Source organism: Phaethon lepturus, unplaced genomic scaffold, assembly GCF_000687285.1.
Source record: "Phaethon lepturus isolate BGI_N335 unplaced genomic scaffold, ASM68728v1 scaffold1863, whole genome shotgun sequence".
Lineage (NCBI taxonomy): Eukaryota > Metazoa > Chordata > Aves > Phaethontiformes > Phaethontidae > Phaethon > Phaethon lepturus.
In genome coordinates this window covers 140,625-168,249 of record NW_010531065.1, presented here as the reverse complement: position 1 = coordinate 168,249, position 27,625 = coordinate 140,625, and the positions used below count along the sequence as shown (strand labels likewise).

Sequence of the window (27,625 nt, the reverse complement as noted above, 5' to 3'; positions counted from 1 at the left end):
TGAAGTACAATAGAAAAGACACGGCCTTTAAGAAGCTTCATTTTAGTCACTGCCTTAGAGCTTTGAAGATGTTTCAAGTTGCCTTTCAGTGTACTTCAAAACATCCTTGATAAAAGAATGTGTGTGGAGGTGGACTGGGAATATAACTGGCAATTCTATTTTACGCAGCGTTGTAAAAAGTTTACTTAACTGCCATCCTTCTGCCAACTTTCCTACTGTGGTTTTTGATCCTCTCACTGCTCTGCTAAGTAATCATATCCTGAAAAATATTTTCCTTGCAGGTCTTATTTTGCCCCTTTTTTGGAGCTGAATATTTCTTTGGACAGATAAACCACATTTAAATATTTTTTAATCCTTTCTGGGTTACGATCATCAGAAACTCTTACAGATTTTAATATTTTATTAATAATTTTATTTTGCTAGTCCTAAGAGGGAACCTTAAAACAATGAAGACCACCTTTGCATTGACAGATGTACAGACAGACAGACTTGATACTGGTAGATATTTTCCTTTTACCCTGGACTATATGAACTTCCTTAGCAATCTTCTGCTCCCAGTAATGAAAAAAATGAAAAACATTATAGTACAGTCTAAAATAGCAACTCATAGCAATGATAACTGGCACATGACTACAAAAATATCAATTAACTGTGTATGCAAGCTAAGAAAAATGGGAAATTACTCACTGGTAAGGAAATGCTGGGAAGTAGGGCCAAAATCCCTGTGAGCTTCGTGCAGTTGCCTGATGCGCTCATCAATGGCCACCTGTTGAGAGGATAAAAAAATTTACTCTTTTCTAAACAAGTAAAAAGTAGCAATTATAGTCAGATACTTTTTTCATTAGAGAACATTCTGTTTAAAATTAAGAAGGCTCCTGCAGCAATTGTTAACCCTCAGGGCTTAACTGAGATTTAATGTGTCTTATCCAAAAGAAAGGAGGTCACAAAAGATTTGGGTTTGGTTTTTGTGTTCCCTCTCCCTCCTCCCTCGCCCCCTGCAACTTTAATCGATGCTAGAACAAGTTGAAAATGAAAAGGCTGATAGATAAAGGCATAGCAAATTGCCCTGACTTCATGCACCTGAAGAGAATATGACTGCTGCTTGCCAATACTGGTCAGAAAAGTTCCTCAACGTTAATACTTTTACAGAACTACCTCAAAAGCACTTGTTGAGAGTATACTTTTGTAAATCTGCTTATAAAAAGTAATCTCTTTTAATGTGGACATGATAACCGTACATTAGAAGAATACTGAAATGAGCGTAACCAAAGAGCATCTGGGTACAAACATTCCTCTGTTCTTTTAGTTCAGTCAAATTTACCCCCCTTGACCCTTTCTTCCTTGGAATAGTCCTTTGAAGAACATGGTGCTCCTACTGCTTTGTTGGGTTGGTGAACTGCATGAAAACACAGATGCTAGTTGTAAGACTGGTTTTATCTTTACCCTTGAAAATCCCCGTAGAGTTAAGTATCGAGCAAGCAGCCAAGAGGGGCTCGTTGCTATAAGATTCCATAGTGTATGAATGACATCTACCAGCAGCTTTATAGCCTATATGCTAAAAGAATAGCAACGTTAAGTTTGGCCTAAGTATGGGATTAGGTAAAGCAAGGAAAAAATGTTTAAAAGTAATGACAGAATGTTTTAGAAATGTATTAAGTAAAATAGCTGATAGGAAGCTGACTCACTTAAGTATTGCCTGTAAAAAAAAACCACCCAAAAACATTGTATCAACAGCAAAGCAGAAGGTGAAAGTGATTCTATAATAATTAGGCATAACTGAGTTAGAATGAAAAAATAATAGAATTGATAGAAATGATAGCGCTCTGATTCGGCTGTGTGTGTTTATCAGATAATCCCCAGCCCCCAAAATCTGGTTTCACTAAACACAACAGAAATTTAACATCACAACATGACTTCTTTTCTTACAGTTTCAAAACCAACACTATGACCAAAAAGCCCCCCTTCCTTTCTTCCCTCAAGCCATTTTTAGATGCTTTTCTTGCTGCTTCCTCCATTTCTATGCCTTCCTTTCTCCTCTAGCTTCCTATACACAGACACGCTCAATGTCATTTTTTTTGTTAGCCCCCACTGACCAGCACAGCTCAGCTGCTACCATACCATCCTGTTGCCTCTGTTCTTATTTCTACTGTTTTTCTGAAGCCAGCATTACTCACAAAGCAACATTTATACTGGTAGGTTTAAGGAGCACATGGTGGCTCAGTCCTGACCCATGTTTTTTTTCTCTTTAATATTACTGATTGCTTAGCTAGACAAAACTAGTCTTAGGAAAAGGCTGAACCCTTGATAACTTCTGAAACTGTGGGCAGCAGGCGTCTGGGTAAGGGACAGTTTAACCCTAGAGTGGATTGCATGGACAGATGTCAAGTTGTGCTTCATTGACTTCGTTCTGACAGATACTGCTACGGGCTGGCTTTGGCTTGAGTTCACACCTAATTCACAGCATATGTATAAACTAGGAAAGTCTGTAAGTGCACAGAAAACAATGATAGGGCTGCTTTTGGTCATCAATATCATTAGCTTATGCTTCTATACTTAAGCTAGTGTGATAATTACTTTTAATCTAGAAGTCGCCTTTCAATGAAGACTAGGAAGATAATATTAAACACGTATAAAACAGACACATGCAAATAAAAAAATACTGGAAAAAAATGTACATGGCATTATACACACTCTTTGGACTTCTCTAAAAAAGCCACCATCTAATAACATACCTATTTTGCCATTAGGCCATTGTTGGTTAGTAAAGAAATATAAGGCTCCTCCTTTATATCAGTATTTACATTTCCATAAGTGAACTAGGATGGAAAAAGTATTTTCTGGCATGCAGAATCTCTACAGAGAAAGAGAAGTCTACAAATAGACAGTGGGGAGTAGTGATTCATATAGGAGAACGACAACAGCCAGCTTGTAGTCAGAATAGAGTGTGGGAACCCTTTGGTATGTGTGACCCCTGACAGGTCACAGCCCATACGACTTCTTTAAGTGTGCTAAAACTGAGAATTTCAATCACTTCAAAATATCCAGGTGAGCTGCACAAAACTGTTAAATGGAGATTTTTAGCCATATATGCACATTCAGCAAAATAAAATACCTTACATGCTTCTGGGTAAACTTTCAAACTGAACAGCCTTGGATGCGAGCCAGGAAATACCTCTGCCTAGAGATAGACTTTGTCAATACAGAGATGAATAAAACATTGGGAAATCTTGAGTATTCTCCAGGAAATACCACCTGAGAACACAAAAAGTTATTCCATTTGGCTGCCAGGAAATACCACTTACGGATGTATCAGCGTACTACCTTCTAGGTGCTGAAAGGTGAACTCACTATTGATGGTAGCGCAAGGAAGATTATTGCAGTTAGTCTCTATGACTTTTACCAAGACCAAGATGTAAAGGATAAAATAACAGAACTTGAACCCACAATAACCAGGGTTATGGTAAACAATAAAAAACCCACCTGAACAAACACTGATTACTTAAAGTTACAGAAAAATGTGTCTCTGATCCAATAAAATCAGAGTTGGATTCAGATTTGCGGCTTACACTGTAACTACCTGGCAAAGGAGAATTGTATCCACCTAACTCTTCATAACTGATTTGTGATTCTTTAGGTTATTCTGAAATTTTAAATTTTGTCTTGTTATCTTCCAAGTCAAGTGAAATACGTTCTTCCAGTATAAGCACGAAGAGTATCCTATGTATTTTTGTGTGCTATGCCCTGAACCAAGTGCAGTTTTCCTTAGAACAAAAGGATGTTGTGCAAAGCTGGAGCTGTGTGTGAAGAAAACAGCAAAATTTTCAACCCAATGCAAGTATTCATTTTCCTTGCTTTAAATGGAAGAAAACATATATACTGTTAATGAAGTTTTACAGATACATGCCCCACCCCCCAGCCATGTCTCAATAACCAAAGGAAAAATTACATCTTCTGATTTCAGTAGTCTCTTCCTACTAGTGTTAGCTTAGCCAGGCTAATACGTAAAAAATAATCATTATGAAGGCACTGTACATAACATGCAAGATGGGAGTATGGATTGAATTGGGGTATCTTTTAGGTAAAACTCACTACACTATTTCTCCACAAGTAATGTTACTAAAAAGTCAATAGATTTCAATGGATTTCTAAAAAGTCAGCAATTGCTTTATCTGAATCAAGATATGAGAATGTGGCTTTAACTGACCAAAAATCTTTTGATATCTGATTTTGACTTAAAAACAAACATCAGGATTTTCCGTAATTGGGATACTGGAACTGTTGCTTTTCTTCACTGAGGATGTGTGCTTGAAGAGACATGCATTTCCATTATTTATTTAATCCACTGTTTTACATAACATTTATCGTCTTTCAATCATAAAGTAGTGCAGTAAACATTATACTTGAAGCTGAAGATGGTAATATTAAAAATCCTATACTGATTTTAAGTTATATTGACACAGAACACAAACAGCTTCTGCTAAACAAACAAACAAAAACAAGTTATTTAAGGTTCCTCTCCTTTAAAGACTGAAAACATTTGATGAAGCAAGTTGTTTCCCATCATTTGAATGCAGCCATGTGAACTGAATATATAATCAGGTTCAGATAAACAAGCTACAATAACAAAAGCAAAGCTTTGTCATGAAGTTATTAGAAATAGTGTATAAGTACTTTACCTAATGTAGGGGTTCAACCTTGAAAACACTTATACCCGTTCCAGGGAAATCAGAATAAGGATTTGAGGGATTTAACTTGAGTCTACCACTAAATTATCTTTTTTTTTTTTTTTTTTTTTTTTTTGCTGGGCATTAACTGAGATAATTTATTACATCTAAAGTGTTCTTTTCTATTTATGTCCACACTAAAAAAGACACCTAGACCAAGAAGGAAAATTAAGGTGTTTGATTCTCAGTATTTCCCTTGTTCTCTCAGAGCACCTAACACCAACTATTAAGTGTGCTGGAGTTGCTGAGCTGTTCAGAAAGATGTGATGGAGGAAGGAGGCACCCCCAATCATGTTGTAAAGTTGGTCCTGCAGATGAGTGGCTTCAGCAAAGAGTTATAAAAATGGTGTCTCTCTTGATCCATGAATTTTTTCTTCTTGGATGTACAAATACCATACTGGGACAACTTAATACTCAGCCGAGGTCTAGCACTGTGTCTTAATCCTGCCTCAGACTTCCCCATAGCTTTGATGTTCATCTGAACAAGTTCAGCAGAGGAGGCTACCTCAGGTTCTTACCTCCCGGACAGATGACCTCTGATCACTAGGCTAAAATGTACTCTGCAAAATGAGCAGCTCCAATGCTGCATGAGTGAAAATGACTGGCTGAACGCCTGTTTGTGCTCAGCACACGTTGTGAAGTTCATTGAATGTGAATTCTCTAAGAATTAATTCCAAAAAAGTCTTATTTGTGACTCTCATATCATCACAGAAAAGTGGCCAATGAAGCTAGTGATCATGTGAAGTTAGAAAATATCAGGCAAATGGGGAATGTTGCAGGTGAATATACAAATGCCTCCACCCTTGTTAGCATTGAGGCAATTCAGAAGGAGACTTCTGTGGGTTCCAAACTCTAATTTAAGAATCATACCTGAATTACAAGTCAATTCACTTCTCTATCACAGTCCTCTGTTTGGACACACCCTTTTATAAAGATGAAGGGCAAAGCATAGATAAGCACTAAAATTTTAGGTATCTGTTAAACACTATTTATGCATGTCCTTCTTGATATGTTCAAATAACGTCTCTTGCAGTGCTTCTTAAAGAGATCTAGCACCCAGTTGCATTTGGCTTTCCTTGCCAATGCAAATGGTAAATGTGCAAATGCACACTCTTGAGCAGAAAAGCACAAACACCTACTGTTCTCCCTAAATGCCACTGTAACAAACCCACCTTTGCTGTACTACAGCACAACTTAGTTCAACTGCTGCCATGCTAGTGAAACAGCTGAAAAGATGCATTATACACTCATCTGTCCCTGCTTGAAAACATTACTATCTTGCAAAGACTGTTTCCTGTGAAAAGGTCTAATAATTTTCTTCTTGTTATAATTTTTAAACTGCAATCCCATATATTTGCAATGTTTACATTTTTCTCAGAATATTTGCTAAGCAAGGAAATAAAGAAGCTTATTACAGAAACAGGGATTGAATTAGCATCCCTTAGCTTCTTGTAGTGTGATCAAGTTGTCATAATTGAAAATAACTGTTGATTTTCTCCTAAAAGGTTATGAAGAGATACAAGTGCTTCAGAAAAAACAATGTGCAGAACAACAAATCAAAGCCCATTCTCTTTATGGAGTGGTTATTTGTTTGCATTCACTGGGAAAAAAAAAAACCCAAAACAAACAAAAAACAAACCCAAACAACAAAACAAACCAATCCCTCCCCTCAAAAAACCAAAAAATCCCACCCAAAACCCCAAAGTAACTCTGATTATGACACCAGTGACAACATTATCTGAAAATGTAGTTGAAAACACAAAACTAGCACATGAGAAGTCTATATAATTGTGTATCACATTACTTTGTACATTATATCTCTCAGGACTGACCCTGGTTTATTTCTAGGTGGATGTCTTTAGGCAATAAGTGGCTTTTTTTATGTCTATGTTTGCTCTGCACACTTTGTTACATGTCTGCAATTTCTAAATCAACATTTATTCTTTCTAGGAAAAGAGATCTTTTTGTCTTTGATGCTCATGGAAATGAGCAGAAGCTTCTACTACCCCTATTTCTAAGCCAAATCATGCTGTCATTGAAAGGATTTAATAGTGTCATGTGCTGTTTTGATAGGGGATTATTAATATTATAATGGAAAAATACTTTCAGTTCTCCCTTTACCTGATTCACCATTGGTAGGTCTGTTGACAAGGTAGCCAAGTGCTAGAATCCCAACATAAAGCGAGAAAAGAGGGAATTTGGATTTGTTGGTTGTTTTTTTTTTGTCCCCACCCCTTAAAAGAAAATTAAACTTTTCATCACCAGATTTCTCTGAATGTTCTCACTTCTGAATATACCAAATAGAAGTAAATATTAGAATGTTTTCCAATCCACTAAGAACACAACTTCAATTGGAGGGGGGGAATGGGTTTTATCAAGTTCTATTTTGTCAAATCACTTCCTTTTTTAAGATCATTGATAGAAGAGTGGGGAGGTCAGGTAGGTACCACCCATCCCACTCAGGAAGGTTAGAGATTTACATTTCAGCTTAACTTCTTCAAATTTTTATTCATTTGAAACACAACAGCATAAACTCTTCTGAGGTCAGAATAATATCCCTTTTGTAAGGGCATCTAACAGCACATGCAACATAATATACAGACATTAATTACATAATTATGCTGCCCCAAATGTCAGTCAAATTGTATGACAGCATGTAAGTAGCTATTTTTGTTACTTAGTAACATTAGACAGTAACAATGAGATCACTAGTTAAAAAAATGCAAAATATAAAGGGTTAAGACAACTGTTGAATGGCTGAATATGCCTGGAATTCTGAGGAAAAAATGGCAAGAAAAGAAAGGAAAGTATAGAAGATTCTAATCTGAACAGCTATATTTAGTGCAGCAAAATGACACACAATCTCCTTTTTCAAAATTTTCTTCACCAAAGGCTGTTCTCATGAAAAGAGAAGGGCAATTTTCTGTATTAATAAGCACGCACGCATACAATACTTATTAAAATAACACTCCTCTAATTCCCCCACCATATTAATAGCATTTCCACAGCCTCCTGACCTTGACTCCAATCACATCCAATTTAACTGCATATCAAAGCAAACTGGCTTCTACAAGGCCCTTTCTAACATTACCCAGCAATTCTCCTCCCAAGAGCTGAAAAGCTTCTTTTCTCTCACTGACACACAGCTGCCAACAGTACAAGGCTGTTCTTTACAAATCAATAAACGGGAAGGTCTGTTCTACTACACTTCTAACAACTACTAAATTCAACTGTTCCTTGTATATTAGGAGGTAAAGGTGGATTTAAATAAGCACACTTTCTGCTCTTAATGAGGAAGAGTTGGGGAGAAGGCAATTGATAGTCATTGTTCTCAGCTGCTGAACTTCAGGTTTAAGTCTTGATATTTTCTGAGCTGAAACCGCAGGAAAAGACAGGTAGTGTCCTGGTGAAAAGTTCTGTAATCTGAAATATTTTGAGAGTGTAAAAATTAACAAGTTGCGTGCTTATTTTCCACACGAAAGGAAAAAATAGATAAATATATTGTTATTCACATGCATTTACAGCTGTTACAAAGACTAAATTAAAATTCCGAGTTTTCTACATCATGGTAGGACTCTACTTCAGCACACTGAAGTCTAAGTGACTTCATTCAATTCTCCTTTCAGTAAGAAAAAAGAAATCCTAAAATCTAGTAGGATACATGTGTTGTACCTTAACTGTATTTTTAATCTTCAGATGAAACAAGGGAGTAAAATGTAATAAAAATTCAAGAAACATCTTAAAACCCTGGGCAGAGAATCTTAGAAAACAGCAAAAAAAAGAGAACAATCTCCTTGACTTAATATGTCTACTGTGAATAATCAGCCATTACTTCCTAGGCTTTTGATCAGTGAACTTCAGGCTTTGTGTATATCTATGCCTAAGGAAAGAAAGTTAGATCTTATTGTTTAAATAACAAAAACATTCAAATTTAGAGGAGATAAAACACATGTAAACCCTGTGAAACCTTAAGAACAAACATCTTTAGGAAACAGTTCACTTGTTTTTAGACAAAAGATATTCTCTCAGAGAGGCCTAGCATTTCACATCTCCATTGCTCATGTCAAAGCCATCACACATGCTGGTAGGAGTTCTGCAAGGGAACTGTCTTTCACGTTACTCTATGTTACTCAGTCCTATTCATGCACTTTTGTTAGGTATACTATGTAAAATATTTTATAAAATTACAATGAGCTAAACATGGATTCAGCCTTTTAAAAGTACGAGAAACTGCTGTGCAATCCTCCATTCTTCAGCACTTGATTAACAAAGGTTTCAAATTCTTGACTTTCCAGCCACATTAATTCTCTTCTAATATTGCCCTTTTGTATGTAATGTAATCTATCTGAACTATTCCTCTGCCAAATTCCTTGCACAATTTTACAGTATACAAAGAAAGCAATTTTACAAACTATGATAGTTAACAACTATTTTTTCACGAAACAACACTGTGCTACTTAAAAGGTTTTCAATTCACAATGTACATTAGCTGCAAGTATATATATGCCCATTGCCTTTCCACTCCAACTGGGCTGTGGCTTGCCTAACCACGTCTCTGTATGCTTGGACAGTGTCTCTATATTCCTTCCAAGTTACCTGTCTGTGCTTTAACTTTCTGTACAGTCCTTTTTATGTTTGAGTTTTGCCAGGAGCTCCTTGTTCAACCATACAGGTCTCCTGGCATTTTTGCCTGACCTCCTGCTTTTCAGGATGAACCACTCTTGAGCTTGGAGAAGGTGATCCTTGAGTATCAACAAACTTTCTTGGATCTTCCTTTCTTCCAGGGTCTGATCGTATAGGACTCTTCCAAGCAGATCCCTGAAGAGGCTAAAGTCTGTTCTGCTGAAGTTCCAGCTTGTGGACTCATGGTCACTACAGCCAAGACTGCCTTTGACCTTCACCTCCCCAGTGAGCCCTTCCTTGTTTGTGAGTATAAGGTCCAGCAGAACGTCTGTCTTCATTGGTTCCTCTACCAGTTGTTGTCAGGACGCTGTCATGAACGCTGTCCAGGAACTTACTGGATTGCTTATGACCTGCTGTGTTGTCCCTCCAGAAGAAAATCAGGGTATTCCCCCATGGGGGCCTTGGCCTGGGCCTGTGAACACGAGGCTACTTCTAGCTGTCTGTAAAAGGCTGTAATAAATTTTTCTTCCTGGCCAGTTGGTCTATAGCTGACGCCCACTAAAACATCACCCACACTGGTCTGCTCTTTAATCCTCACCCATAAGTACCCAGTCAGCTCCTTTTCCATCCCCATTGTTCCCAGTTTAAAGCTCTTTATGTATATCTTCTATACAGCCCTATAAAACATACTTAGAGCTCTGACTATGCAGACTATAGATTCAGTGATTTCTGTTCTACCTTCAGCATAAAGTTGAAAATATATATACTCTTAGTTCTGTATCGTAAGCTGGGGAAAAGAGAAAGAAAAATGTGTATGCTACTCCGAACCTCTGGAGGGTTATTGCTTTTAAGAGGAATCTAACTTTGATGCAGCTTGACATTTTCAAAGTCGGTGGGAACTGGGCACCTGCAACCTTACTACAGAATGTGTTCTGTGCTAAATAAAACCAGCTAGTATGGATCTCAGCATGGCCTATATTCTTTCTGAGGTCAAATCTTACTTTTGAGATCAAGGCACCTACACACTACATGCTTTGAAATGTTTCCACATAAACTTCTTATTTTTTTTATAACAGTTTATCTATTCTTCAGCATTACTCATCGTCCACAGGACTTTTAGATTGTATACTGTGATCATCTGTAGGCACCATAACTAAGAGACATGTAGATCAATTGGAGAGAGCCTGGCGAAATGAACAGGAATGATGGTGACCTACAATGAAAGGTTGAGTGAATGACTGCAGTTAAAACTGAGGAACAGAAGTCTTAGGAAATCAGGAAACAAGGACAAGTTCTCCAAAACATCAAAGGCTTCTCCAGAATCATCTGTTCTCCATGTCCATGGTGGACAGGAAAAAATCTCATGACCTTAAATTTCATCTGTAAAGATTCATGATATATCAGAAAAAAGTTTAACAGTAAGAATAATGAAGAACTGGAAGACTGTTCCTAATGAATGTCTTCCTCTTTAGAAGTACTTGATCACAGGTCGGACAGTATCTGCTAGGAATTACTTGGGTACAGCTGATTCTGCCCTGAGCACAATTTTATATTACTAACTTTTATATTATTCAAGGGAGTTGCCTGAATCTGAAATTATAGTCCTCTTTTTTCCTGTTATGAATATATATATTTCTGCTGTGTTGGTGGTATTAGATCTGATTTAATTGTGCTAAAAACACAGGGCATTTTGTGGGTTCTGGTTTATAAATTATGACGAGTGTTATTTATAAGAAAAAAATTCTGCCATGTGCCTTCTGTATTATTGGACTTAAATATCATAAGCATCCTATATGTGAGGATATGTCCTCATTAATCATTCTCTTGGGAAATAGGGGAAACTAGGAGAAACTTATTTTTCAAATCCTGGGGGGAATAGAAGGGGAATTCTATCAAGCAGAAACCTCTGTTTTTCAGCTCTTATGCTATGTGTTCTTGTGCTAAATTTAGGGGAAATCCTAGTTCCCCAAACCAGAAATTCAGATTATGGGAGGGGGAAGGGCAGATGGAATGCAGTCTGATACAAATTATTCCTAAAACTGAAGTTATATACTATTTTACAGATAAAGTTTCCAGAATTGTAAAATGTCATTAGCATGTTACACTCATAAACATCTCCCATATTTTCTGCAAATCTAAAATGATGATGGTCTTCTACACCGAAGGCAATGGAAACACAAGTGACTTGATAGAAGCTCAGTTCTACCCTTTTCCTCTCTCTTCCCCTCTTAATCCCTAGCCAGTCTCATCAATTCTACATACATAGAATTCCTCAACCATTTTAAATCAAGAAGGTTTCAGCAACTTAAAAAAAGGGAAGAAGTTGTAAGAACCACTACTCCAAAATATCAAATGTAAAATAACTCAGTTCTGTGCTTCCTGTGACTGATGGCAAAAACTTGATACTTTTTTCTCTCCCATTTCTACCTCAGGTGACTTTCAAGGGGTGCATTCCTATCTCCTCAGTCACATTCGTACTAAGTAGGATCTTACTCCACAGGAAGTCTTACAGATTTCACTGACACTATTCATGGAAAGAGTTACTGTTTTGCATGAGTGAAGGCATCTGGATTGGGACAGGAAACAATAGAAAAGATCAACTCCAGTGAGAAGTCTTTACAAAAGATGTGCTGGGGATTAAATTTTTTCTGTCAAATGCTTACAGGAAAGCAACTTGCAGCAGAGCAGTAAAGGGCATTGATCTGCAAAACCTGTCTTGAGGCCATTAACATCTCCCATCACTTAAGAAAAAAAGTCATACGTTTAGATGTCGGGTGCATCACATTGGAACACATTTACATTCTTGTGATTGTTCCTAAAATAGTGTACAGGGGTCTCAGAGGTAGAGAGAAGTTTTGCAGTGCTACATTGACGTTGCCCCACCCTCCTCCTGCATTTTTCCTACAGAGCTTCTTCTATCTGATTATTTTGTTATCCCCAGTCTAAAACTATGTTTAAACATTTTGTAATAGGAAAAGGCTGAAACATTAACTATGGTACCGTTGTTGCTGACACATTAGTCTTTTTAGGCTCTAACCATCTACTGTTCCTACCCGAACAGGGTTCTTTGACAGATATGTTTCTTTTGGGCATTGTCTCTTCTCTCTTGGGGCATGCATGGAAAGTAACATCAGGTGTACCGTAGTTAGGTCTCCTTAACATACAACTTGTAAAGACATAAAAATGACAGCTTGCTGTGGACTTTTTTATTTCTCTTGCTTCTCTGCTAAAATAGTTCTTTCTCTTCAGTATATCTTTTACATTTTTGAAATAGAATTGACTCCTTTCTATTTGTTTAAAAATATTTCTAAAGAATTTAAAATCCGTTCATATTTTTTGTACTTTATTTGAAAATGCTTTTATTAATGGTTCATAATCCATCCCTGAGGTAAAGCCCTACTGTCTGGTAACAAGATTTTAATGTAGGTCTTTTTGTTTTTCTTTTCCCTCTTTTTAATTTTTTTTTCTTTCATTAAACTGAAAAAAAAGAAATTAATGTTGTACTAAAAATGCCATTTGCTTTTGAAAGGTCAGTTAATATACACAGTTTATGTGCCAAGGGGAATGTATCTTTGGTGACTTAGGGAACTATAAGTAGAATGTCATGCAAGAAATGTTTTATTTTATAGGTGCCCCAGAACATAAGCCTGCAATTTCCTCTATCAGTTGAGCATCATCGGTGAAGATTATTCTTTTATTGTTCTAGTTATATTCTCTCACTTTCATTGATCTTTTATCATATTAGCTTTATTGCTCCTTTTCCCCAGATTTGTGAATTGCCAGTGCCATTACTAGCATTAGTTTGGAGAATAACTACTCATCACTGCGAGAAGCTCACAGCCCAGACCTGTATTTTATACTACTTCTAAAAGAAACAGAAGCTTTATTCACTATTGTCTTTACTCAGCATCCTCTTTTAGCTGATCACCATTTCAAAGCTTTTCTTTGACCATCTTCAGCTCCCTTCCACTCCTACTGCCCTCTGACTCCTCTGGGATTATCATTCCATCAGTATTGAAGAGACTTCAATTTTCAGCCCTGTGTTTTTCACTGTTTTCTCTTTCTTGACTCCTTAATTAATTAATTAATAACATTAATTAACTTAATGTTGAGTATCTTCATTCTCTTTTATCATTTCGGTTCACACTTCAAAACCCATGTTGCTACCCCAAAAAAATACTTTTTTCATACATGTGTAGTAAAAATCTCAATTTTATCTAATAAAGTTTATAAATAAGAGCTGAAGAATTACTTAGACTGAGTATGCTGCTACATATGTAATACCATGCAAAAAGGTACAGAGGGGAGATCGTGTAAGTGAGATTTATCTGTCCTAACTCAGGTCTCCTAAAGTGAGACAGCTAAATCAGCCTTCCTTGATAAGAAATGGAGAGAAGTATGTATCTCCTGAGACAATTCAGCTCATACTGAGACAGACACTTCAGAATAATCCTCTAAAGATAAGTATAAATATGACTTTTATAAAGTTTAATTTTCCCAAGTGAGTTTGCATGCAAAGGAGGAGGATTCTTGGGAAGACTGACAGAAGGAATGCATGGAGGAAGAGGAATACAGGAAAGCAGAGGAGAAGGTGGAAGGTAAGAAAAAAGTGTTCTTTACTGGGGGACGCTGCAGGGTAATAACAAATAATAAAGGATTCTGTGTGCAGCAGCAGTTGAACTAATCCCATATCTCTTCTCTTTCATATTTTCTGCTCTCTCCTCTTTTTCCTCTTTGAGAGAGAGAGTTACACCAATAGTGATAAATCTATTCCCTCTAAATAATCCTTAGTCCCGAAACTTCCCCAAACAGATCACCTATTTGGTTTCTTTTTTAGCTGCACAGGGTGAAACCAGTAACATGATGTCAGTAGGGACAGTTTCCTTACAGTGTCATCTATTCACATTCTTTGCTTTTTTCATTCATATTCTTACAACTGGCAGTCTCAAGAGTATAATACTCTGTTTCAAGATGTATTAAAACTACTTGCTCAGTCAAGTGCTGACACAGCTTGAAAAGAAAAGCTTCGTTTCATGAGATTACTGACTGGATGGATTAAATAAACTTTTATTTGTTGTTCCTGTCCAATGAACCTTTTGAAGATGGCCTCTCGGTCTCAATGACTTCTGCAGAATTTTTTATATCACAGCAGTCGCTCAAGCTTGGGAGCAACCATACGATCAGTGTTTAATGCGCCCTGTTATCTGACACTTCTTTGTATACAACTACAGCTCCCGATTTTTTACAAAAGGCTCTTTTTCTCCCTGTGAAAGACACGCATATAGCACATTGAAAAATAATAAAATTACTCTAGGCAAATAATAGTTCAAATGGAGACAATTGCTGATAGGATTGATACTACAGTGATTGAAGATAATGGCAAAACTCCTATAATAGTGCGATATGACTTGAGAGGAGTTTTCTGCATCCCGCGGCTGGTCAAAGTCTAGATATTTATGCTTTCTAATCTGTGAGTTAAATTCAAGCGACAGGAAAGCAAACCCCAATTTACATATAGCCCATACTGCTAAACCACAATGATACAAAACTCTCTCTAACTGAAATGGAAAGATACATTCTCTTATTTCCACAGTTTAATCTATTTGAGAATACGCTGTGTTTATAATGAAAGATCACAGCGTATGCATGCATTCAAGAAAGCCATCACTTCATGTGTGTCAAAAAAAAGCATTATCATATAGTGCACTTGTTAAGTGCGATAAATTTTATTCAAGTAATTCCAGTAACATTACACGCAGTTTTCTTCTTAAATCTGTTGTTATTAGCTCTGAATATCCTATTTACCACTATCCACCTGTAAAGGTCTCAGATGAAACTAAAATCTTTGAAAATGGCTTTGTTCAATCCCCAGAGCTATCTGAATCTGTCATTCAGATCCTCCCATGATCAGAGGGAGGGTTCTTCCTTCCCAATGGAACAAAGCTCCGAGCTGCAGCCCTGCAGGAGGCAGTGGAATTAAAGCTGTGATAAAAATCCTGTGTTCCCAGGAAAAGTGCAACTGGTCTGCACTGACTATTGCCATTTTACAGACTTCATATTAATGCAAACATTAAACATACCTTTTTTGCATATCAATTCAAAAATGAATGCGACAAACTCTTGAGCATAAATATCTGGGTAGAGTTGTTAAAATGTATTTTCTTCTCCACAGCTTCAGATATGAAAAATAACCTTTAACCTCCAGATTATAAATCATACTTTGAAAATTGTTTTGGTTGTTTATCAAATGCCATTAAAAACTCTCTTAAATTTACCACCTATTTTCACAGCAATCTGTATTTTATGACTTTTTTCTTTTCACAAGTAAATTATTTCTGTTTAGGCTTGCCTTATTATTCATTTGTTTCTAAGAGCAGGGAATTGGGAAGTTCTAAGAATAGAAGAGATCTTGGAGAACTAAGACGGAAATAAGAAAGACGGAGATCCTGAGGTGAAGCGCCGCTGAAGGGGAGAGCAATGCAACCGTCTGTGAAATGAAGACTAATAACAGGAGAGGAGCAAAGACAAGATTTCCAATGTAGTCTGAAGCCAGCCTCAAAATCTGAATTCGCAGTATCTGTGTAGTGGCACCATATAATACACTGACAGCCAGTTTAATCGGAAATTACAAAACTTCAATTTACTAAGTCAGAAAGCCTTTCTGAATGTCTAACTGTTATCACAGTGACAAATTGACACATGGCCTTTGAATTAGCAAATAAATGAAGTGAATGAGAATTCTCTTGAAAAAAATCTATTTATGAAAGACATAATTATGAAGGACTTGCTCAAGAAATGATTCCACAGGACAAAAAGAAGTAAAATTCTTCTTATAACTCATAAATCCTAAGAGTGATCTCAATGAAAGGTCCTCATTTTTTCTATAAAATTATTTTAAAAGTCAGTGAAAGAGAATCTTAAAATGTGTACAATTTAAGAAATAAGGATGGATTTGATCCTACTTTCAGTAAAACCAATAATGAAGCTGCTATTTGCTTTAATGTTACAAGATCAGATGCCATATTTTTTATATAAAATTTCATTAACACTTCTGAGATTGAAAATTATCTCTAGGGATTACAGAAAGTAAAAATAAAAACAAAACAACACCACCAATATACGCAATAGAAATGGTCACTTGCCCATTGTACAAGTTTGTTGTAGGATCATCTAATCACAATATCAGATGGATATCGGTAAAATTAGGTGAGCAATCCCATTGTCCAAATGACAAACAGGGTTAATACATCAGGATGGTTAGGATTTCTAAAGAAATCTGAAGACAGAAATAAGTTTATATAAGCATTTTGACAAATTATGTCAAATATAAAGAATCATCATCTGTAAAAAGCAAATGAAATCATGTTTGTTCAAAAACTATTTACTGCAATGAATTTATATGTTTGAATGAGACATGCAAAGGAATTTCATGCAGCACTGAGTCTTGTGTAACCTTATTTTTTTTAATTAATAAGAAATTATTAACTTACAAGCAGAAGTTTACAAATGGAAGATACAAAGATTTAACTGTTTTTTTGTGTGTGTTCGTACTTACTTTTTAATTTAATGAAAATCCCAAGGACTAAAATTGTGGAGATAGAGTCATTTAACTCTGAAACTTTTCTGTCCTAGTGTGTTAGCTTTTCTTTGTCCATTCTGCATCAAGAATGACAGTTCTTCTTTTTATTACTACGTAGCTGAAATTTTGTTTCTGTTATAATAAACACAGCACCATATGACTGACATTTTTGTAGTCTAGCTCAATTTTTTTTTACTTGTTCAGTTTGTCTTTTACTATCACTTAGTTACATACTTTATATTTTATACATTTTTACATTTATCTGTTAAAAAAAAAAAAGTAAAACCTCGCTGTAGGAAGGCTTTTCCTTTCCCCTTCTCTTTCTCATTAGAACTTACTCTCTCTGCTTTCTGCAGATCCTGTTGTGCCTTTTCTTGTCTACCCTGGCAGGTCTTTTCACAACCTCCATAGTCTTCCCCCACAGTCTCAGGAAAAAACCAAAACTCTTAGCCAACCAAACCTAAGACAGAAGTCATTATTAGACAGACTATTCAGTGAATAACTCCACCATGCAGTAAGATTCCTCTGAACAAACAAGTGCTTTGATTACATACTGCTGGAACAGCAACGTTGGCCTACAGTTATATGTCCGTAACTGCTTTCTGGCTGCAGAAGCCAGATTCCACTCTGATGATCTGTAATTGCATTTGACTGGGTAATTTTTACCCTTTTGGGTTGCCAGCAGTGGCAGACATGAGGCTGTAAGGTAGCTACAAATCCCAAAGTGAACTTTCAAAACTACTCTTTCAGAAATGAGTAGAAGAATTGGTGAACTAAACAAGGTACAGTGAGATTGAAAACATTGGTAGAAAACCCACAATGGGCAAAATCTCCAGGCCTCCATGTATTTTAGAAAAAACATCCACAACGAAACTGGGGTTACATTTGATTTTGAAATATATGTCCTTGTTGAACATTCCATGGCGTTTCCCTAAGGACATCCACTCTATCAGTGTGTTGCTAGTTCAGCTGCCCATACCATTACACTGTCTTATTTAGCATTTGTCTTGCACAAAGGAAAACAATCATGACAATGGAGGAAAAAGGGGAAAAAAACAACAGCTGAGAAAGCAGGAATACAGATCTTGTACTGTTAATGTTCATTGTATGAGATGGCAATTGGCAGGATCAGGTATCTGAAGGGTGCAGAATGTGGTAAAGGAAAAATACAACTTTATAGGCTCCTGTGAGTAAAGCGTACTAATTTCATAGTATTTCAGATTCTTTTGAAAGATAAATTTGCAAAGCCGATGCTTATAATACTTATGAAACAAACAAATCTTTTTTGCTGTGAATCCCACCTCCAATGTCACCAAGAAGCTCCCTCACCTGATCCTCCCATTCTTCTCCCTCTCCTCACCACCATCAGTTTCCTATTAGATTCTGCTTGGGCTCATGCCATTTGCTTCACACTATCACATTCTGCCTGTTTTAAGTTATTCTTCAGCGTTTAAGTGTTCTTCTATTTTTTTTTCTTGTCCTACCTTCTGTGTTTTCTGTCTGTCTTTCTCAGCAGTCATCCCTATAACCTCCCAATTTCAAAAACGCACTGCCTGCACTGCCTCATAGCAAGCCAGCTCCTCCCCTATGGTCTTTATAGTGTGGCCCAAAGTAAAACTGAAAAAAATTACTAGAATCCCTGTTATGACAGCAACTTACAGGTTTGGCTTCTTAAAAAAAAAAAAAAATTTTTGCCCACTCCAATTCACACTTTTTTGGATCATAGGATGTTTCATTTCTGACCAGTGCAAATATGAGAACTCCAATTGTGGCTCAACAACAAGGAAGTCTTCTGTTTCTGTTGCATGAAGCCCACTCAATATTTTGACTGCAGTACCTACCAACCAAGCTTATACTACAGAAAAATTCCCTGGCTTCTGTGCTGCTCAGAAATAAAAATCGTGGCAATTTGTAATTTTTTTTTTGTGTCAGTCTGAAATACTTTCCACTGAAACTGGTAAAACCTTCGACGTCTACACGGAGGCACTTGTTGGATTTAAAATAATTTGACAATTTTTTTCACAGCCATCCATCTGTGTGTCTGTTGTCATAGCTTAGTACTGCAAGAATAAATTATGTACCTGCTTGTAAGCTCTCAAACATATTTTTGTTTCCCGTGTTGTCAGAAAATCTGTTTTAATATGTGTGCATAAACATATGCATAGGAGATTACATATACAACTTGTTTCCTTCAAAAATAATCCCAGACCTTAAATTATTCTGACTATAGTTAGAAAACTTTATAAAAAATACAGTCTGCTTAAGTACAGAATAATATCTAAAAAGTACAGAACACTGATGAGCAAGAGAAAAATTAAACTTCAGCTGTGTTTGTTTCAATAAGAAATTCCAGAAATTCCAAATCATTCTTGTGAAACCATTTTCTAACTAACAAAAATCTGAACTGCCTGAAGATCTCTGAAGGCCTTCTGGAAAATAACTGATGAAATATCACAATTTTGAAACAGTCGGGTTTTTTTTGTACTTGTTTTTCACATCCAGCTGCACAAGGTTTAATACACTGAGTTAAGGAGGCACAAGAAAATTCACTTCCAGAGAACTAATTCACCCCAGGACCAACATTTTCTCCTGTCTTTGATCCAGTACAGGTTCAACATCATTGACTATGCACTTTTACAATACATAGTCATGACTACATCCTCTAAAGCTACAAAAGTAAGTTATGTCCAGAGAATTATAATCACTCATTTGTGTCTGCATTACAGTTCAAGATAGAATCAATAGCACTGGAAATGTGAGGAATGCCTTCAAAGTTAAGTTAGGCTGTCAAATATGTAATTTTAATATAGCCCTTTTTGTTCTAGTTTTAAAAGTTTTAAAATGAAACATTGGACTTGTTCAGACATTGTTGCCTTGAGAAAATGCATTACTAATCTTGACTCCTACATCAGCAAAACCATTTTGCCTGCCAGTTTTCTGTCAATGTTATGAGCACTTGAAATTATTTAACAACAGAAGTAGGATTTTCTTATTAATTGGGAAACCATTTACCAACTGCTATACTGGCAGCTAATATTTCTTCCCTAATAGATTCATATTAGCTATAGTATCTATATTCAAAATGTTCTGTCCTTAATCTTTATGAATTCTATTGTTCATATCTATAAATGCGGACTGAATGATCTGTTTACAGGTTTCCTTGCATTAACAGGATATATTAACTAGAGAATATTTGGATCAGTGGAAGTCGTATTCTAAAAATTGTATATTTCGTACACTACGAACTTATATTATTAAGATACCAAGACACATCTCACCATAAAATCTTATTAGGTCTTGGTTGTTAGCCATACTATGATCTTAGAAGTAAAGAACGAGGGAATAAATATTCAGTTAAATGCCTACTATTAAACAGTGAGAATTAACAAGACTGAATGGAGTAGCAGTAAGCACAGAGAACAGAAATTCTTGTTGATCAGACCACCTTTTGTAAATCAGAATGAGACTGTGTAATTTTGTAAACCCAAGGCACATTACTGAGTGATCAGACTGTCACTGAAACCAGGACACAGACTTGGATATTATTTATTATTTTAAAGGCAAAGCGAAATACCCATCAGAATTAATTGTAACGGAGCACCTGCTTCATACCTGGTAGAAAAGCAAAGTTCTTTGACTTCAGCAGGGTTTCAAAGCTACAGAATAAGCTGCAGATTTGGTGCTTCTCTTGAATCCCGATCTTTCTGAAGTTCAACAGTATGTTAACATTGAAGTTTAACAAACGTTCAGGCTTGGACATCTCCTTTTGTGCTCAAGAACAGGTGGTATGGCTGAAATATAGCTGGACCTGGGGGCCATTAATCAAAACTCCTCCAAAAGAACGGAAAGGTGGACTTTATTACACTAATTAATAATGAATGACTATGAAATGACTTACAATAAACATTCTTGATACGATGATATACAAGAAATATAGTCCCTTGGAATATTATTATAGAAGACACTATTATTATTACTATCTAGACATGTTCTATGTCAATCAGGCAATACAAAATATTTGAATTTGAACTCTTTGTTGGAGCAAACAACCTTTAAAATAAGTGCACGTTATTTTAAGAAGGAGCACAATTGACATCAGTTTCTGGATTTGTAATTTTGTAGCTCTAACAGTCTGCAGACATTACATCAGCTATCAGAGACACTGAAACTACAGCAACCTCCCTAGCAAGCAGCACCACCCATCTTAGAAGTTGGCCGAGTACGTTGAGATCATCATGATGTTATTCATTATTTCAGACTTTCTTTTGGACAAGTTACTTTAGTTCATTTAGAAACACTTCCTACCATTGAGAAAACATGGTTCATGGGTTTGTAAACCTAATGTCCTACCCAACTTTCTGTTCTACATATTACACTACGCCTTCATGGAAAATTACTCTCTTACTGTTTATTTCACTGAAAAGTTTAAGGCTACATAGCAATCAAACTTCACTTCAAACAATCTGCCATACCACAAATAAAGCTTTTCAATGACAGCAAATAAAAAAGTCTGAAAGACTATCCACCATTGACTCCAAATCCATCATTTAGTCAAGGATTCCCATCAGTTAATTAAGTGAAGGAAATCAGATAACGCTCCCCAAATAACAAGTAGATCTCAGGTGTTGACCATCTTAGAAGTAAGTGTTCTTGTTGAAGTCTGCCAAATCAGTCTTTTGCTGTTTAGAAAAGAAGATATAACTGAAAGTTTGACTAATAGTTAAATTTCACTCCAGCACTTCCAAAGAAGCTCTTTTTTTTTTACCAACCTAAGTACTTTATTTCACATATATTATTTTCTTTGGCAATGTCAACTATTTATATTATGCGTGTTAAGTACTCACACACCACTTTTGTATTTGTAGTGGCAAAGCTGAGCAGAAAATGTGGTTACATTTCCTGAGACATAAAATTAAAATATTGAGAAAAAATGAAACAAAAACCAACATTATTTTTAAAAAGCTGTTTGTAGTTTCACTTAGATAATTTCAAAAGTCTTTATACTTTAAATTTTATAACTTAAAAAAAATGATTAGTTGTTCTCTCTCAATAACACTTTCATTTTTTACAAATAATTTAATTACAAAATTCTTGAAAAAGTAGTGTTGGTCATGATGGCAAACTTGCTTTTTCCAAAAACAAAGAACAGGAGAGAAGTGAAAGCTCTCTATATACATATAGTTATCCCGACGGAAAGGGTGAAGCTGTGGGACAGAGACCATAATATTCCTGTGTGTACTGAAAAGCAAACCTGAGCCTTTCTAAATGCCCGCCTATATATTTTTATAAGTATATACTTTAAAGAACATTTGGAATGGTAGTGGTAATGCAAATCACGAGAAGGAGGATTGGAACAATCAGGTGCACCTTCTCATAGTTACTTTGTCAGTATAGAATAAATTAAGATAAATAGGTACCTCAAGGAAGGCAAGCAAATGGGGTGGTTTGCTCTGTCTCAAATTTATAACCTGACAGATAATGACACTGGAAGGACTTGAAGTCCTTGTACCTTATGTTCTATTTTGTTGTACAGATCCCAGCATTCTGAAGATAAAGTGCACTGCAGACAAAAAGATGAAGGAGCTCTAATGAATGATGCTCAGATGAAAAGAATCAATGAAAAATATCCAGCTGTGCTAAAAAGGCCTCAAATTACCGTTTATGCAACCGATGCGTGCGATAGGTGTTGGGAAGGAAAAGAAAATTGTTATGAACAGTCTCTTTGGCAAAGTATCAATGGAATTCAGTTTTCAGTCATAAGGGAAATGTAGGGCAGTGGGAATAATTTCAATTAGACACAGCATATACTACTGGAAATTCTGAGTGCTGTCGCTGGAAGATTGTGATCATTGGTACAGGTTCAGAAATAGAAGGTAAGTTGGAATGAATTGTAATTTATGTGTAATGTTTAGTACAACATATATTACATATTCCTACTTCAGGTAGGTGCAGGCTAACTGTGAAAAGAAAGGGTTAACCTTTTCTCATGTTGTCGGGTCGTGAGAGAAGACGGACACACAGTACAGGGTTTCATTTCAATAGCTGCCCACCCCGCTGTACTGATGCACAGCACCCCAGCTTCTCTCTGTCTCTCCACATCTCTCAGAGCAGAGCGGGGACATGGAGAGAAGCCACGTGCTGTGCTGGAAACCTGCGGGCTCCTATGAAAGACCACAAAAGGATTACAGTGTCCTCGGCCCCTGCTCTCCTTACCTTACTTAGGACCTGCTCCCCTACTTCTTACACCTCTGACAGCACAGGACCTTGCAGAGCTCCATCAGCGTTCCCTGTGCTTCACAACTAACCCCAACACGCCTGCGCCCCGAAAAGTCTCCTGCGTGGTACTTCTGTAGTAGCACAAGCCAGCGTTGATAGGACATTGAAAAAGGGACAAAAGCTGACATGGGATAAAAACGAACCAACCCAAACACATATGGGAAGAGAAAAATACTTCTTCAATCATTATTTATTGGCTGAGTTTTCAGATGTCGAATCCTGTTACAACACCCATAAACCAGAATAAGTATTTAGGAGAAAAAACCAACATCTTTCTGCTATTTGAAAACAGCAGGTTGAAATCTAGTAAAAGCTTAAATACAGGGTTTTTTTAAAGCATTATTATGAGCTGTTATTTAAGATCCTCAAACAGGAAGGGTTATAAATTGTAAGGACTATCCCAATAAACTTTCAATTAAATAACTAGATTAATGTAGAGACGTTTAATTAAATTTGCACTAGTTTTTACAAATGCAGTTAATTAAGCTGCTATCTAAAATTAAATCTCACCCAAAACCCTTTTACATTTCTGCAGCTCATCTGATACAGACATAATTAAAATTCTAGAAGTTCACCTATGCATCCAAATATTGGGACACCCCCCCCCCAACCAAAACCAAAACCTGCTGAAGTAGTTTGAGTGGCTGCTGCTTTAATGGGATTTATACAATCCTCAGGGAGGACAACACACAGAAAAACCTCAGAAACAAATCTAGGTTTTCAAATCTGCGCAGCCTTATTCATTCAGTATAACAGGCCTTTTACTGACTGGTTTCATTCCTGGTCAGGCCCTGGCTGGGCTGTTTGAGCGGTCAGTTAAGTGCAGATCTATTTCCCTCCTGAGAGGGACTCAAAAGCACTGCACTTGTTTTACGTAACAAGCAAACATTTAACATAAACATTGGGAGTATTGGCTGATTCGGAGAGAGACGTGTCCAGAGAGCTGCGAGGTCTGTTACTGCATTACCTAGGACCAGAGAGCAGCCTTCGAAGAGTTACTCTCTGTGAGGGGGAGGCAGGGAGGACGTAAGGAATCGAAGTGCAGTTTGAGGCTAATATTTAGTGCGAAAGACGCTAATTTCTCTATTATACAGTAATACTGTACTCATATGCTATTGAGATTACTACTACATGGGCATATCCTTCTGTTCCAGGTCCCCGAGGAGTTCTGAGAGTATACTAAGAGTAAAATTGTCCTCTGAGGTTAAAGACACAAAACAGAAACACAAAAATTTAGCAATACTTCTGACAGGTATTTATTTTCTCCTCTGTCACTAAAGTATTCAGAAGATAAAAATCAACCAAATTTTTCCTAATACTGCATCTACAAAGTCCTCTTCTGAAAAAAACATGGATGGACTCCCTTATCTAATGTCATGAAATTAAGGGTTCAGAACTGAAACCTAATCTTCTTAATGATCTGAACCCAAAACCTTAATCTGAAAACCTTAATTTAAGCAGGAAGATGACTAAAGATCTGGATTTTATATTTATTTCCAACTTGTGGCTCAGGCATGTCTCTAGAGAAATAAACAAGTCACGTGCAATTCTCTCTAAAATACAAATTCACGTAGGCTTACATGCATGTAGACTTCCATAAGGTTTAAACCTACCATCTGAAGTACAAGGTACAATTGCCCTATACTTTTACACAGAGTAAGAAAGAAAGAGGCAAAGGAAAAACAACAAACCTCCAGAGTATGGTAATAATATGATAAAATTTAAAAGGTCGATGCTCTCCTTTTTGAAGATGAAAATTATTAACATTTTTTTGTGTACAGAAAACAAATGCATTTCCCTTCTTGCATAATAAAATCTGGAGAACGTATGCAAATAACAAAGGTAGTAAACATCCATAGAAGCTTGAAGACTTATCAACCTGTGATAAATCTATCTTTCTGCAGGCACTTGAATCACCCTCTCTTACCTTGAGCTTGCAGCGAAACAGGATCCTGGCCAACTGCTATAATCTGCTATAACCCTAATCACCATTTTAATCAAAAAAGGTGGGGCAGCCTGGAATTCATATAACAAGGTTAGCACTGCAACTGTCATTCTACTTGCTAAATACAAGCTAAAAGGTTGAAATGGTTCAAACTTTTATTATCTTCACAAGATTACATTCCAGCATTAATATTTGACAAGTAAAAGAAAAGAGAATTATGGCACAGCTTGCTTTGAAGAGCTCCAGAAGTCTGCTTAGAGCATGGCTGTATGTTTCACTAACTCTGATCTTAAGAGATTCCTTGGGAAAAGAAAAAGTTGTGATTCATAAAACTGCCATGACTAAAAGCCTACTTCACCTGCACCTTGTACCCTACTTTTCCTCTCTCCAATCCTTTCTTTTCTTCTCATGTTAGATTATGAATTTTCTGGTTGTGTTCTCTGTTTGTTGTTTAATGATTTTCTTCCTAGCCTTTTTTTAAAAAGTAGTGGTACGATTGTAGATGGTATGACAGACAAGGAGAAGCTTATATGAAGAGGAAGAAAGGAAGCTTCAAGGAGAAAAAGAGCAATGAGAGGAACTAAAAAGAGCATCAAGGAGATTGGAGGCAGGGGAAGATTAAGGGAAAAAGCAGCAAACAACTGTGATTTTCAGCTAGAAGGGATTCAGCAGCTGCCATTAAAAACCTGCAGCTCTGCTTCAGACATATTGATCAGACTATTTCAATGTTTTCTGTACAACTTACAGATTCCTATGTTTATAGCAGTGTGATAGTTTACTACGGAAAAAATATTTATCCCAAACAACTAACAAATATTTTTGTTTTTTAAAGAGGGAAGGCTGTCTGTATATCTCCTTCTATTCCTTTGTTTTCCAGAAAAAGCTGATGAAATTTCAATGAACTACTCACCTGTTCACTGATAACATACGAGTAACAAAATAATTTTCATGCTAAAGGAAGTCAGAAAAAGCTGATTTTTTTCTTTCTAGAGGGCCATTTATACATACGATGCCTTAATATTGTAGACATTTCCTAGAATGAATATCCCACTGGGGCTTGTAAAGATAACAGAGAAGACAGTATCTGTGTTTTTACAATGTACTGGAGAGTGGTAACCAATCCTGCTAAAATGGTAACTGCAAGAAAGTTTTTCACCAGGATTTCTAAACCATTTTGCACACAATGTTCTTGTACTGATATAGAAAACATCTTTTCTAAAAAGCAAACACTTCTTTTGATAAATAATATTATTAAGACAGTCCTTATCTTCCACCTGAGTGTGTCCCAGCCTTAATTTTTAAGCTATCTCACAGTTCCTAATCACACAGGTAATTTTAAATATATTGTACTCTGAAATATAAATGTTAGGGGACAAAAACAAATGAGATGGGGTGATTCATGTCTCCTACATACCTCTCTCTGTTCTTTTAACACCCTTTTTAGTGTTAGCATTTCTTTCTACATATTAAAACCTGTCTAAACTATAGAATTACATCAGATTTTGGATGCCAAAGGAAGAAGGGCAAAAATGAGGAGAAAAGAGCACATTCATACTGTCATTGGCTTTCAAACACAAAGCAAAACCCTTCGAAAGGTTTCTCATTCCACAGAGAGAAAAGAAAAAATGTCCCTCATATCTTGTCTTCCTCTCTAGGTGAGTGAATGACATTTTTGTTCTGATGTGACTCCTGTAAGAATCAAAATCCCTCAGGTTTTTTTTTTTATATTTTATAATGTACTAAGCTCAACAAACCTTCATAGAAAATAGAATACTCTTAATTATGAATAAATTAACTAAATTAGTAACATGAGATGGATATGCAATTAAGGGACTGTTAATTGAAACTGGAAACACAGCTGTATACAGCTTAGAGATGAATCACACCAGTAATGACGCAGATGTTTATAAAATGTGATTATGTTTAGCAGGAGCATACTATTGAAATTCCCCAGCCTATTCTTATATTGTGTCACTGAAATGGTTTTTAAACCCATGAACACCAGGAATCAGGATCTCAGGGATGGCAAATTAGGCTCCCTGGATATGTGAATTAGTGTTGTCTGAATGTCAGCAATTTAATTCTCCAGCTTTCAAAGAATGTAGACATGGAGCCAAAACCAAACATCTGTTAGTTATACGCTCGTTCAGAAAAAAAAAAAAATTCTGGCAAGCTAGAGCCTGTCTGAATATGAGAAAGACAGTGAAATACAGTATCTCTAAGCAGTAACACTGCTGTGTGAATATACTGATCATACAAACAATATAGCCCTGGAGCTCATGAAATCTGCTTTGTGTACAACTGTGAATACATCTTTTCTGGACTACTCATCCAAAGAGCTAGAAGGATGAGGAACGAATGGTATTTCCTATGTAAAGGTTTAAGATTGATTAGCTTTCTAAAAACTGCAAATCAGGCTTCTTATTATTTCAGTTTTTACGTCTTTCCTACGATGTTCTTCGATAAACTGTAAAATAA

General features: G+C 36.4%; 1 protein-coding gene across 1 annotated transcript in view; it reads right to left on the bottom strand.

Annotated features, from left to right (window-relative positions):
- Positions 1-27,625, bottom strand: part of LOC104618746 (dystrophin-like) — a gene marked incomplete at both ends in the record, with an annotated part of 177,047 nt that overhangs the window by 11,897 nt on the left and 137,525 nt on the right. Inside the window, one exon of the mRNA XM_010284423.1 lies at positions 688-766. Within this exon, the coding sequence (XP_010282725.1) occupies positions 688-766 (79 nt within the window). The remainder of the gene's footprint in view (positions 1-687; positions 767-27,625) is intronic.